Genomic DNA, 14,500 nt, shown 5'->3' with positions numbered 1-14,500 from the left:
TTTTACTGGTGTAGTTTTTCGCGCCTAAATTGTAAACTCCTGGGTGGTGTCTGTTCATTCTGAGGAAAAGTAGAAAACCGTTCCAGTTCTATAATTAGTTGTGATTGTGATACAGACCGCAGTCTGCACGGAGTAATATCCAAAGGTAACTCAAGAAAGGTCATTTATGCTTTATTTAATATAATCATAGTTCACTAACTTAGATCATAAATCTGCCTATTTCATCTTGCGGGATAGGCTCCTCAATCATTATTTCCCTTCGTCTTTTTCCATAATTGTGTGTTTAGTGTTGTTGTGTCTTGCACTTTCCTATATGAGAATTAATTCCCAGAGCCAAGGTTCGAACAAACAGGTTCCTTTTATTAGTTTTGCAATACGCTAGACAGAGGACAGATGTAACAATTAAACTAGTTCTCTCTTCTCGGCACCCCGTTATTCTCGTCTTTTCTGTTGGCGGGCAACCCTATATATCACCCCATTTCAACCAATTACCAAACAGGTCAGAGGTCAACAAATTAACAGTTTTTTTCTATTTAAAAATCCCCCCTCCTTTTATTTTAATCTTATGTGTGTGTGTACACATACACCACAAGTGTAGTTTGACCAAAGCAGTAATTCTGATTTTGAAGTCTCGCAGTTTGCATAAGCTTAAATATAAATGGTATATGGTTAATAATGATCTGTCCGTCATCTGTATTATGACTTCTCAGATCTGAGTTTTCGTTGCCAAATTCAGTAGCTGAAAAGATTGTGGATGAGTCGATCAGCAGAGATGGACTACAACAGGTACTAACTTTGGCATTTGGATACTTTGATCAGTATTGCTGTATAGGTGTAATTAAGGTGCTCATGACCGAACAGATACGTGTCATTCCAAGTTGCATAACCATCTCAACGTGTTGCTGCCCCCTCCCAGTTCGGAGGAGTTCAGCGATCTCTCCGATTCAGGGAGCGACTTCAAGGACCGGATCCGGGCGAGAAAACGGGGAGCCAGATCAGTGGCTATAGGAGCACCGGTAGGCCCGCCCATCCTCCAACAGTAACAAATAACCACCGTTATTTAATTATAAATCATAGCATTGTCTTTGTCCCACTTCAGTAAAGAACATGTGCTGAGGTATATCTGAGCTTGTGAAGTTTTTTCCTAAGCAGAATATATGTTTCACTTATGCCACTTTTGTCCTTAATTTACATTCACTTGTCGAGGATTAAATCATTTTTAGAGAGAAGGTGGTTTGATAAGTGTCCCCCTCCTATCGTTCTGGTCTTTAGCCCCGTAAGCAGCCCGTACGAATGGTCACTAGACGATTCCCTGGCATCCAAAAGACTTCCACTCCAGTTGGGAACATAAGTGCTGTCAGCCAAGTGCAACATCTGCACAGGAGTGCGGTGCACACAGGATACCTGTACGAGGCTGTGCAGTCCGGTCGCAGCGCCGTGGTGGTGAGTGGGTCTGAGAGTAGTATGGATGAGCACAGTATGAAAGTGCAGTGTGAACTGAAAGAGCAGTGAGAGGTTTGGCAGGAAGGCTGGGTACACACAGGTCTTCTGGGATTCCCCACATTACTCAGAATTTCCTGCTTGTCAAAACTTAGTCTAAAATGTCACCCTACTTACACCTAGAGGAATAAATCGTCCAAATAATAGCTTACCTTTAACACAGTTTTTATTGTTGAACATTAGACAATACAGAACAGGCATTCAGTGAAGGCTGATGGGGAAAGTTTTAAGGTGAAATGGTATTTTGAGTAATCATAGGTTTTGATCAGGGTACTGCTCTTCTTCCTTCCAGACGGTGGTGGATGAATGGCTAGAGAGCTACAAAAAGGACAGGGAAGCGGGACTTGTGGAGCTTATGAACTTCATCATGCAGTGCTGTGGCTGCAGAGGTCAGAGATGACCACAGGAGGGTGCAGGGGTCACATGATCACAAACTGCAACATGGAGGAGTGGCTAACTGCTGCTAGCCTCATAGCATGAGAACACTATTGTGCACTTGGGAAGTGTTACTCAGTCAGTCAGATACCTTGTTATGTACACTGAAGTGCAGTGTAAATCATTGGCACCAAGGATTTGATACAATTATTGAAGGAATGGTTTGATGCAATTCCATAATGATTCAGATAATCAATTATTTTGATCAGCTATATTCAAACCTTTTTCAGAGACACCAATGTAAAATTGTAAAAAGACCAACCACTGAACTGTACAGAAAAAATGAAACACATTTAAAGGAGTACTGCCTTATGTGTCTTTATCTGTGGTTCTGCTAACTTTGTATGGACTTTATTATTTGTAACCCACAGAAGACAATCCACAAATAGATATATTTTAAATTTGTGTTGTGCAAAATCATATCCACATAAATATGGAGCTACGTGTACACATGAAACGTGTTTTGCACATTTGTGGATCACTTCCTGTGTATTTGTGTATCACATGACATTTGTGACTTCACTCCTATTCATTTGTGGATTTTTGTCCAATTTGCACCACAGCTGATCTGTAAAAATATCCACATATATGAGGTGCAGTTATCAGGAAGAAGGCTAAAATAAGAGTTGATAGCTAAGCTTCATGAAATGGCCTTGCTACCATGAGTGTAAATAAAAAAATCCAGTGTTTGATTAGAAATTGAAATATCAAAAATTTTTCCCAGACAATGTTGTCATGCAGCCCCCCCTACTACAGTGCACAGATGTGAAACCTCTCTGCTTCTTTAGTGCTGTGTTTGTGCCACAGAAATCATCATTCTATCTCTCTCAATTTTTGAGTTGGTATGGTAATACATAATCATGCTTCATCTGAATATATAAGTATTTTACACAACTCAAATTGAAAAAAATACATATGAAATAGCATGTGAAATATTTGTGGATTACGGTACATATTTGTGGATTGTATTCAGTGGGTTACAAATAATAAAGTCCTATAAAATCTTCCATAACTTTGAAAATTGATGAAGTGTAAATATCAATCAAGATTGACACCTTGGACAATATCTTGATTTTTAACAAATATTGGCAGGTACTGATATGTTAACCAATATGTTGTACATCTGTATATCAATACTACTCTATGTAGCTAGCTAGTTGGCTACCTCAGGGTTTTGACTATTGCTTCTATAGATTTTAAAAAGATCAACATTTTTGTGCTGCAAAACAGAGGGCTTTCCCAAAAGCATTGTAGGGCCAAGATTATGTTAACCTTTGGAAGAGCACTTTGCACCACAACATAGGCACATGTTTCCCAAAAGCATCATATCTGAAAAATCAAGTTGTGATTCCTTTATGAATATTAATGAGCCTTCCCCTGCCATCCTATGTTTCGGAAATCTGCGTGCCAGCACTGCTGCACGAGAATTCACAGCCTGGAATTCTGACTTTACAGATTGATAGTCAATAACTGATTCATCATGATGCATCGATGCAACTTGACATACCCAGTGGTGAAATATGTTTGCCTGGTTGGCAGTTGTGGGTGTGGACACCGGAAGGTGATCAGGTATGAGTATATGTGACCAGAAAGTTGTGGGTTAAACTTCCAATAAAAGAGGCTGCAGTTGGGTGAGATGCACTTCCTAAATTGCATTTATGTACCTATCTACATAAATAAAATAACAAGAAGAATTGGTCTCGCTAAGATGCTATGGTAATCAAATGAATAATAGAGCAGAGAATAAATAATTGATTATTTATGTGGAGGCAAGGTCAGTACAGAAGTATGTGCGCGGTGGTAGCTACAGATGGTGAAGGCTCAGCTGCTTAGTGAGATGGCAGCGGGTTGATTTATGTGCGGGGAGTGGCACGGCCCCTGGATGGGTGGGGGGCAGGAGGAGGGCAGGATGTGGGACACCACGCGTTGAAAGGGGATTTCGTTTGCGAGACAGAGTCTGAAAGATAACGATGAAATGAGCAGATGGGTTATCTATATTGTATGTCTTCAGGATTAATTCATTTCTTTCAAGCCATACAAGGCCTGACTTCTCCAATTTGGTATTTTGGAAGTTGAGTGGGAGGATTGTCAAGGGTTTAACATAATCCTTGTTCAGTGGTGATGGTAAAAATTAAAGATGCTGTTTGCTGACCTGGCTGTGTGCTTTGCCTGCTTTTCAGATGTACCATTCTGCAGGCACCTTGGGTGATGATTTAGATTAATGGTAGGTTTCTGTGTGCCCTGAGTGCCATCAGACTGATGTATGTGTTTACATTTCAGGGGTGGTCACCAGGGAGATGCTGAACAGCATGCAGAACGCTGAGATTATCAGCAGGCTGACTAAAGAGTTCAATGAGGTAAAAGTGGGTGTGTCAAAGGACAAATCGAGGAGTGTCCAGACAAACAGCAAATTGGCTCCATCCTGTGTTTGATTTGGAAATAGTATTTTGGATCAGGTCTAGGAGATAACGTGATGTGCATTGTAGCTAAGTTTTCAGTACTCCCTTGGTCTGTGACCCCACCAGGATTCGACCAGGTACCCCCTGTCATCCCCCGGCCCAGCATGGCGTCGGTTCCGTGCCAGCCTGTGCGAGTTCCTTCATCTGTTAGTGAAACGCTGTCAGAACAGCCTTCTGTACGACGAGTACCTCTTCTCCTCAATACTGGCGTTGTTGACCGGCATGTCCGACTCACAGGTCCGTGCCTTCCGGCACACAAGCACATTCATGGGTATGTCTCCGTAGCAAGATGGGTGCTGTTTTTATGATCCATACCCTGCTTTGCTCCTTCTGAGATGTGCGTGATGGTGAATCACAGTCTCCTATTAAATTGTCACCATGTCTGTCTAGGAAGATCAAAAAAAAAATCTTTCTTTAACTTTTTACACATTTTTGTTTTGGTCATGTTTGTTGTTAATTACATTACAATATATGTGTGTGGCACATGTGTATGTGTGAATGCTCCCTCAAGCCATGAAGCTGATGACAGCTCTGGTCGAGGTGGCCGTGGACATGACCGCTCGGACGGAGACGACGCGGCAGCGGTATGAGGCAGAGAAGAGCAAGGAGCCGGAGAGGAGAACCCATGGGAGAGTGGAGGAGCTACACTCCATCTACACTGAGGTATTGATCTCCAACCGGCCGGTTGGCCCCTACACTTTGGGGGCGGGGGTAGGGTTCCACCTATCGGTCTCCCGCTATACATTGGGGGGGTCGGTCTCCACCTGCCAGTCTCCCTCTATGCACAGGTGGGGATCGGTCTCCACCTGCCAGTTTTCCCCCTACACAAAAGGGTCGGTCTCCACCTGATGGTCTCCCCTTAGACACTGGGGTCGGTCTCCACCTGCCAGTCTCCCACTACACACGCCGGGGGGGGGAATGTCTGACTCCACTGTCCAGTCTCCATCTGTATACATGCACATGTCCTGTAACATATACCCACTGAATCATGCTGTCCTTTTGCAGTACTAGTGCATTAGCGCCTCTGTTTTTCACACTAAGCCTGTCACTCACTGAATTCCAGCATTTTCACCGCGTTGATCGCCTTCTGTCTCTGACTCCCCACCAACCCTCATACTAAACAAACATACCAGGCGCTTTATCTCTCTGCAGTGAAGTTCTGTTTAAACACAGCAGCAACAACACAGTGTCTCTTTTTGTCTGTCCATGTGCCATGTCTGTCTGTTGCCGTCCGCGTTTTAGCTCCTGGAACAGCAGGCAGAGTTGCAGAGCATGATGAACACAGCCCTAAAGGGCGTGTTTGTGCACCGGTACCGGGACCGCATTGCTGAGATCCGGGCACTCTGCATGGAGGAGCTGGGAGTGTGGCTGAAGGGGAACCCAGCCACCTTCCTCAATGATGGCTACCTTAAGTACCTGGGCTGGACCATGCACGACAAGGTATCTGCTCCCCGCAGGTGTTCGGCTCATGCATCTGCATACATGGCAAGAACTGACTGTGCGTCGTCCCCACCCCACCCAGCATCCGATTGTAAGGAGACAATGTATACACGCATTGCAAGGCCTATATGCCGAGAAGGACTTTATAGGACGCCTCGAGCTCTTCACCGTCAGGTTTATGGTACGTGATGAAGGTCACTTGCCACCGTTGGGGTCCAAGCGGCCACCAGTTCCACACTGGGATATAGTGCTTTGTGTTTTGTGCGTATTTAGGAACGGATGCTCTGCATGACGCTGGACAAAGACAGCGACGTCGCCGTGGAGGCTGTCACGCTCCTGCTGCTGGTCTCCCGGTGAGTATGGTGTGTGTGTGTGTGTGTGTGTGTGTGTGTGTGTGTGTAGAGAGAGAGTGGGTGTGGTGTCATGCCCCATGTGTTTTCAGGAACACGGAGGAGGGCCTGTCTGAGGCGGACTGTGAGCGTTTGTACCCCCTGGTGTTCGCCTCGCACAGGGGGCTGGCCTGTGCCGCCGGGGCTTTCCTCTACCACAGGTGAACGCTTGACTCTTGTCGGCCAACCTCCAGCACAGGCGAGCAGAGCTGAGGATTTTCCTTCACTTGTATATGTCTCTAGGTTGTGCAGCGAGGTCGACAAAGATGCTCAGGATACAAGGGAACACACAGTCACCTTCCACCGATTCCTCATCTCCTTCTTCATTCACACTGAGGTGCTGATCCTGGTGTTCGCCTCCAGTTTGGGGCATTGTGGTCAGTGGCATAGGGGCTCTGCAAGGGGCCTTTATTCCATGTCCTTCCCAGTTCCACGAGCATGCAGCATACCTGGTGGACAGCCTATGGCAGTGTGCAGGGGCAGAGCTCAGGGATTGGGAGAGCATGACATCACTGCTACTGCAGGAGAATGGGCAAGATGCTGGTGAGGGGGTTCGTGCATTCGCCTGTTTTGTTTTTTTCGGGGTGGGACGTTGGGGGTGAGTCATAAGCACTGACAAGGGATCATCTGGCTTTTTCCCCGCTCATATTTCCCTTAGGGCTGGAGGATGAGGAAGAGGGGGCCCTAATCGAGCTGATGATGTCTGCCATGCGGCAGGCAGCTGAGGGCTGCCCTCCAGTGGGGAGAGGCCCTTTGAAGAAGGTCTGGGAGTTTATGGCTGAGCTCCACGTTTGGCCATTGCTGCAGTATATCCCACTCTGCTGATGTTACATCAGGGTGCTTTGTGCTGCTTTCTGAAAGTGTGTGTGTGTGTTTATGCATCTGTGTGGATCAGGTGGTCAGCAGGAAGGACCAGAAGGTACAGGCACAGGACAGACAACGTCTCACCAACCATTTCATATTGGTGTTACCACAGTTACTGGCCAAGGTGAACACAGTTACACCCGCACACACTAAACTCCAGGACAGCTGGTTCCTGTCTGCTCCCAGGTTTGCATGGGTTTCTTCTGGATATCTGATTGCAAGCAACCTTCAGTGTGCGAACATCTGACAGCCCTGTGATGGATTGGCACCCTGTCTGGGATGTCCCCTAGATGATGTAACAATATGTTGGAAAAGTAATGTGGGTAATTTGTGAGTTTAGTATGTCGTCTCTTGTAATGTTGTCTGTTACAGTGAGGTTGCATGTACACAGGCACACATCAATCTGCACAATTTGCTCTGCTGACATCCGTTGTCTCCCACTGCTGTGCCTCAGTACTCACCAGATGTCCAGAAGATGACCAGCCTACTCAGAGCTCCCTTGTACTTCAACCTAGAGATCTACAGCAGCAACCGTCGTATGGGGAAGGTTGAGCAGCTGTGCTTTGAATAGTATACTTAAAGTTATCCCGCGTGTGATCTGAAGTCAAGGTCACTTGTTTATGTTTTCCTCCTTTACTCGACCATTGCTTCCCAGTATCTGGACCTGCTACTCTTCCAATTGTGTGGAATTGTGAAGAAGCACCAGGCAGACGGTGTCCTGGGGGCATGTGCTCGTGTGGCGTGTGTCCTGAGCTCCGAAATGTGCACCTTCTCCAGCCGAGCGGACCTGGCCGTCAGCCAGCTGCTGGACGACCTTGTGGACCAATTCACATCTGGCCTTAGTGAGATGCTGCAGGTAGAAATCTCTGTCACACTCGCATACATGGACATGCTCCATCTGGGGGGTCTGGCGATCTTTAGACCCTGCTTGGCCTGCCTCACTCTGTCCCTTCCTGTTAAACTGTCCATCTCTCACAGGACCCTGTAGATGAAGATGATGTGTACAGCATGACTACCACCTTGAATAGGATAGTGGCATTCAGCAGGTGTGTGTCATTTCCCTCTGCAAGAGGTTTTCCTGTGTGTAGTTTTGTAGCATTTATTTCTCCCATAGTGCAAAGGACCTAACAGGATGGCAGCTGTTTGAGCCCTGCCTCCAGATCTTGAAGAGTGGGGTGGAGTCCAGGCAGCCTGTTAGAGAGGTGAATCTCAGCCCCTCCCACACACGCATACACACACAGGGTTAGGGGTTACCGCATTTGAAAGGCTAGTGTGTCGTCTTTGTACTTCAGCTGATGGTCCCCGCTCTGAAGTGTGCTGGTAGTCACCTGCTCTGGGAGAACCTGAAGTTGAAGTCCTCACCCACCGAGGTGCTGTGAACATGCAAACCTCACTCACTTTTGCTCTTTTCTCATTCCTTTAGACCTTTTTCTCCTTACTCTCTCTGACTGTCCCTTTTCAGGCAGCAGGGCAGAAGCTAAAACAAGATGTTCAGTCTCTGTTCAGAGTCTGTCAAGCCTGCTTATCTGTGACTGAGGCAGAACTACGAGACCAGGTGTGTGTGTGTGTGTGTGTGTGTTTGCATAGATCACATTTGAGGACCAAATTGTAGTAGAACCTGAAATTTCCCTACTTTTGGGGACATCTTTTAAGGTCCCCATTTGGATAACCTCAGTTTTATAAAAATCTGTGAGTGCAATCAAAAAAATAAAAATTCCAAAAGTCTTGTATTTGGGTTGGTTACTTATGGTTAAGGTTAGGGATGGGTAGAGGTTAAGGGTGTCGTGATTGGGATTAGGGTTTTTCCCATAGAAATGAATGGACGGTCCCCATTTAGATAGGAAGACCCAACTTGTGTGTGTGTGTGTGTGTGTGTGTGAGTGAGTGAGTGAGTGTGCGCTTGTGTGTGTGTGTGTGTGTGTGTGTGTTGGGTGGCTAACCCACAGGCACGCATGCTTCCTGTTCCAGGCCTTCCTGTGGCTTTGCGACCTGCTGGTAGTGTTCAGCGTGAAGGCTGTCCATGGAGACCCCATGCTTCAGACACTGGCCAGCCCCCCCAGCGTGTCACTCCAAGCCGAGATGGCGTCTTTCCTCATTGACTACATCTTTGCTGAGTCTGACAATGCCCAATGTGGTGAGATGTCTGGCCTTCCCTGCTGCTTGTGTTGGGGTGGACAGTTGCTGGTGTGTATCTCTCCTTCTGTTGGTGTTTGTTTTGCTGGGGGAAGGGGGCAGGTGTAACCAACTTCTTCCCTGCCTGATCTACTGCAGGGTGTCCTCCCTGTTTCTTAAGACTTTACTTGTTTGTATTTTAACCAGTCCGCACCCACATACACCAGCTCCATGGAAGCAAAAGCTCTGATCCCCTTTGCCTGGCAGGATCAAGACATTCCAGCTATGCCAAGGGTCCCAGAACATAAACCTGCCTCTCGTCACTTTTGTACCATCTACACACCTTATATTTCAAAGTGTTGCTTTAACAGTCTCAACCTGCACCCACATAAAGCTGTAGATTACATATGACTCAGCTATGCTTGATCTCCTCAGACTCGGGCTAGGGAAATGATTAGGTTCTTATTAATTTTGCCTCCTGAGATTAATGGAAAACTGAATACTACTAGTCCAATAGATGGCTGACCTGAGATCACAAGTATCAGACCAGATAAACAGCTAGGGTGCAGCTGTGGGATTAACTGAAAATCTGAAATAGTGTAAACACAAAGCCAGGTTGAGACACTTGGTTTAGTCACTAGACTAGTCCTGTGTACTGTAACCTACACTTAGGAAAATACAGTGCCAGTGAATATGTACCCTTGTCAGTGTGTATTAAAAATAAGCTGTAGGTTCAAGTCTCATAAACGGATAAAATATGTTTGGGTCTGAAAAACTAGACACCCATCTGTGAGTAGCTGAAGACGACAACTCTTCCCCACAGTCGTCTTTCCCTGCCGCACTCCTTCAGGTGACGACGAGGAGGTGGTTCTTGGGAAGATCGCAGTCCTGCAGAGGTGTCGGAACCAGCTGGCTGGATACTGCAAACTGGTGATCTTCGGCATCCTGGATCTCAGCGCCGCCTCTGACGTATTCAAACATTACAACAAGGTGAAGGGAGGAAAGGGGAGAGAGGGATGTGAGGATGAGAAGGAAGAGTGGAGTGTGAGATATTAAGCATGGTGAAGGTGTATATGTTGGGGGGGCTCTCTGAGCATGAGGGGTGTGTGAAGGAACTGGAGAGGGACAGATGGAGCAAGACGTGCTGTAGGCTGACTTCCTGTCTTGTGGTAGTTCTATAAGGACTATGGTGACATCATCAAAGAGACACTGAGTAGAATGAAGATCATCAGCCCAGTACAGAGCGCCAAAACCCTGTGTCTCAGTCTGCGTCAGGTGTGTGTGTTATATACCCCATGGGGACATCTTCCCTCAAAAACGCACACGATAAACCCTGAAAATGTATATTGTGGAGATGTAAAATACCCCATATGTGAAATAGTCGCTGTAATCAACTGTGAGAAAATTAAGTTTTTTGGGGGGAGGTTTTGGGATGCATTTCAAATATTAAAGGCAGTTTTCATGCCCTGTGAGGTAAATGAAAGTGTCTGTATGCACATGTATTGAACAGCAGTGGTATCTCCTCTGTGCCGCTGTCCTCCTCCCCAGCTGTACTCAGAGCTGCCCTGGGAGCTGGGTGAGGAGGGGGTGTATGCTAGCCCAGAGTTCAAGGAGATGCGAGAGCTGGCCCGCCGCTTGGCTATGACCTTTGGCATCGACCTGCACCTCGTCCGCAAACCACTGGTGTCCCTGCACAAGTCAGTGCCTCAGAGATTTTCCATTTTTATTTAGCTTTTCCTGAACTGATTCTGTCTTACTCCCTTTCCCATATACACACACACACACACGTTTGTTCTTTTTCTGTGTCAGCTGCTACTAAAGCCCTTTGCACATATGCATATTGAAAGAGGATTATGTGTGGCTATGGCCACCTTCCGTATTACCTTTTTAAAGTTATCTTATGCTTAGAGCAATATTTTCAAAGCACTACATTTATGTGACAGCCAATCCTCACTTATCCAAAAGCTGAGCTTAGTTTTCTTTATTCTGAAAATAAATTACTGTGTGTTCATTCCCCCTTCATGTTCCTATTGCCAAAGTTGGTTTAGCTTAAAAAAAAAAAAAAACATTAGCACCAGCAAAAAAAGAAAAAAGAAATGAACATCTGAAGGGAATAAAATTAGCTGTCTGGTTTTGCTCTAGCCACTACTAATGAAACACTATGTATTATCACAAGGCGATGCTTTAAATTAGTGCTAGGGGAGTTAACTCAGCCAGTCAGTGTTTTATTTATCATATGTCACCATATATTTTATATTCTTCTCTGTAAACTGAGTATAAATATTAACATTCTCCATACCTTTCCTGTTTTACAGTATATCACCTAAGCTTAACTTTAGTTCCTTTATTGGCAGGCTTACCTCATATTTAAATAGACTTCACCTTCAACATTCCAGCATTCGTTACTGTTCAGTCTGACCTGACAATTTCTTGATTGTTCAGTGGTATCGCTCTGCTCAAACTTTTAATTGAAACGTAACACTTTATGTAGCTAGAGACGTGTAAGTTGCCATCTGTGTGAGGCTGAGCCTCTCTCCGCAGGGATGGCATCCAGTTCTCGTTGCAGGGTGTCGGGGAGACGGACAAGCTCCCCCGCAACCTGTTCTTCTTGGAGATCCTCAGTGAGTTCAGTTATAAACTCCTCCCTCCGGACCGAGCCCAACTGTGAGTATATTACACACAAACTCATTAGTAACAACAGAACTCCAGAAAGATTTCTTAATTTTTATTTTCTGTGGTGGAAAAATCTGCACACTGTAACACAAGCATACACATGCTTGTGAATGAAAGCATTGTTATGCCCGCTTACAGAAAGTGAAAAGCATGATGTAATATGCTTATTAGTTAGTATACTATATAGTATGCTAGTATACTATATTAGTATGCAACCCCCCCACCTCATCCTTCTGAAGACTCTTCCTCGCTCCTAGTTCTGGATTTCTAGAAAGCTTGGCCCCTATGCCACTGCCTGCCTGGCCACCCCTCATGCTGTACCAGCGTTCCCTGCAGACGGCTGCAAGGCTTCGCACCCCTGCCCAGTCCCCGCAGGACATGCCCATGTCCAAACGCCGGAGGACCGAACAAGCCAAGCGTGCAGATAAAGAAGGTCTTTTCATGGGGGGGATGCTAATGTGAAAGAGTAGATGAGTAACGTTTACTCCTGAGGGTGATTTAGTTACGAGTAATATCTACTCAGAGGAAAAGCGTTCTGTACCCAGAGTTCAAATGAACATCATTTTTAGCTTTGAGCTAAATGTGGATCATGTGCATTTAATAATTTGTCAGACGTGTAACCCTTTTCCTGGTTTAAATCATGGTTCCAGGACAAGTCAACTTCTTCAAAACAAAGTTTTATTTTGTGTAACATTTAGTACAAACATCCATCCATCCATCTTCATTTAGCAGGTGAATGGGATATACAGAATGCTGTTCCATATCCAGGCACATACTCAGTCACAAACTCCTATACACAGTCATACTATATGGTCAATTAAGAGATGCCAGTTCACCTAAATGGAAAAAAAAAAAAAGTCCTATAAATGCTGACTGATTATTCCAAGTGATCACTCAAGCTGCTGACTAATAAAACTCCATCCACCAGGCGCTCTCTCTAGCGTGTCAGAAAAGTCCCTAAATGGCAGCAGCAAGCTGACCAGCCCGTCCCTGACTTCCACGGCACGGAAGGGGGCGCCTGCGAGATCGCCGGTGGCCTGCAAGGACCCCAGTTTGACGCTGAGCGTGTCCAGTGACGAGCTGGTCTCTGAACCCTGGTGCCAGGGCGACCCCATGGAGAGGTGTGCACCAGCCTGCCTTTCGCTGTGTAAACTTAACTGATGACTCTGCCTACGATAGTGGCACAGGGATGCGACGTCTGATCTGTCTTCATCATCTGCCTGACACTGCACAGTGTTTAAAGGGGCTACTGGCCTTGTTTGATGTCTGGTATAATACTACAAAGCTGGTTCTGCTATCCCTAGTTATTGTCTGCTTAACTGATTCCTGTGAGCCCTTTGATTTCAATGATGATTTGGCTGTTGCTTATTGCCACACCCTGTGTGTGTGGTGGGGGGGGGGGGGCAGTCATGTGTATATTACATTGTGGGCACCAAATGTCCCACAATGAGAGAACCTGCATTTTGAAGTTCTGGGGACCATTTTTTCAGTCCCCACAAGGGACTGTCACTCCAAAATGTGTCACTCCAATCAAAGAACTAAAAATGCCAAAATACTTTTTTCTTGGTTATTTATGGTTGAGATTAGAGCTGGGTAGAAAGGTTAAAGTTGTCATTATTGGGATTACAGTTTTGCTCATAGAAATGGACGGTCCCCACAAAGATATGAATAAAAAACCTGTATGTGGCACATGATACCATCCTTTCGGGTCATGGCTCTGTGTGTGTTTTCTCCCCTCTGCAGCCTGCCCCCCAACAGAGAAGCCTTGCGCCGACACCAACGGCCAGTTTTTCTCCCCCCAAGCACCCCCTCGTCAAACAGTGACCTGGATTCTCAACTTAATGTGTGAGTGTGTGTATGTGTGCGTGCATGCATACATATGCGTCTGCATCAGTGCTTCATGTTGCGTTTTTTGGCTCTTGGAAGGTTAACGCTTATCGAGGAAGAGGACGAAGAGGAGGATGACTTGAAAATTGTGGATTTAGACACACTCACTCTGGTGAGCTATACTTACCTTTCCATACACTGCCCTCTTCAAACTGACCTACCTCATGTATGCTTCCCTCGTGTGCTGTATCCTACAAGCCAGATTCTAATGTTTTATCCTATGGGGGGCTAATCCAGGTAATTCTGATAATGCCTGTTTAATTTTTCAATAAGAAATTAACCAAAATAAAAGGACCATTTTCTCTTCATGCTTAGCCTTCTAGTAAAAACTCGGTCAGCTTTCTGGAGGAGCTGTTTAACTGAGAAGCAGGAGGACAAAAGAGGAATGAATGAGCTCTCCAATGTTGTCAACTGTTGTTTTCTTCAGCATTTTCTTCCCCGTAATGCAGTTTATGTGATTGTTCCATTATTAATCCTGTTCATACTTCGTCTCTTTGTTCTAACAAATGGAATGTTTATAAATGTCTTTTCGATGCAGTTGCCTGTTTTGTGTGCTTTCTTTATGGGTAAGGAACAGTAGAATTCCACAGAATAGGAATTTTCAGGAGCCCTGTGGCATGAAAGGATGTCATGCTGAGGTCAAAGCTTCTCAGTGTTGGTGTATCAAATTCACAGTAAATACACAGTAAATAGTGTGTGTATTCTGACAAGGGGCTTATGTGCTAAAAATTTTACATTAAC

At 45.5% G+C, this 14,500-nt stretch overlaps 1 protein-coding gene across 3 annotated transcripts; it reads left to right on the top strand.

Moving 5' to 3' along the window:
• Nucleotide 1: 1 nt before the first annotated feature.
• Nucleotides 2-14,296, top strand: LOC111839485 (cohesin subunit SA-3). Of its 3 annotated transcripts, none has more exons than XM_023803432.2 (31): nt 2-145; nt 711-786; nt 917-1,016; nt 1,273-1,443; nt 1,793-1,889; nt 4,216-4,292; nt 4,461-4,665; nt 4,906-5,057; nt 5,637-5,834; nt 5,917-6,015; nt 6,108-6,187; nt 6,277-6,384; nt 6,467-6,560; nt 6,652-6,766; nt 6,882-6,985; nt 7,119-7,211; nt 7,542-7,634; nt 7,743-7,943; nt 8,066-8,133; nt 8,202-8,289; nt 8,359-8,457; nt 8,550-8,642; nt 9,056-9,221; nt 10,050-10,189; nt 10,373-10,474; nt 10,748-10,896; nt 11,741-11,863; nt 12,130-12,305; nt 12,801-12,993; nt 13,616-13,717; nt 13,799-14,068. In XM_023803432.2, the coding sequence occupies exons 2-31, from the start codon at nt 755-757 to the stop codon at nt 13,989-13,991; spliced, it is 3,711 nt and encodes a 1,236-aa protein (XP_023659200.2). In that variant the 5' UTR covers nt 2-145; nt 711-754; the 3' UTR covers nt 13,992-14,068. The 3 variants fall into 3 exon arrangements, with proteins under 3 accessions (XP_023659200.2, XP_023659202.2, XP_023659201.2); XM_023803434.2 differs by lacking the exon at nt 2-145 and adding an exon at nt 14,075-14,296 and having other exon boundaries at nt 539-786; nt 13,799-13,871; XM_023803433.2 differs by lacking the exon at nt 2-145 and having other exon boundaries at nt 539-786; nt 8,380-8,457.
• The last annotated feature ends 204 nt before the right edge of the window (nt 14,297-14,500 follow it).

Source organism: Paramormyrops kingsleyae, chromosome 10 (assembly GCF_048594095.1).
Source record: "Paramormyrops kingsleyae isolate MSU_618 chromosome 10, PKINGS_0.4, whole genome shotgun sequence".
Lineage (NCBI taxonomy): Eukaryota > Metazoa > Chordata > Actinopteri > Osteoglossiformes > Mormyridae > Paramormyrops > Paramormyrops kingsleyae.
The sequence above is the reverse complement of the archived record's forward strand: the minus strand, read 5'-3'. Positions and strand labels throughout refer to the sequence as shown.

Bases quoted from the DNA above. Each gene is read 5' to 3' on its own strand.
- LOC111839485 (XM_023803432.2), top strand. From the start codon at position 755: ATGAGTCGATCAGCAGAGATGGACTACAACAG. The intron at 787-916 runs GTACTAACTTTG...GCCCCCTCCCAG, and splicing joins GCAGAGATGGACTACAACAG to TTCGGAGGAGTTCAGCGATC. The intron at 5,835-5,916 runs GTATCTGCTCCC...CACCCCACCCAG, and splicing joins GCTGGACCATGCACGACAAG to CATCCGATTGTAAGGAGACA.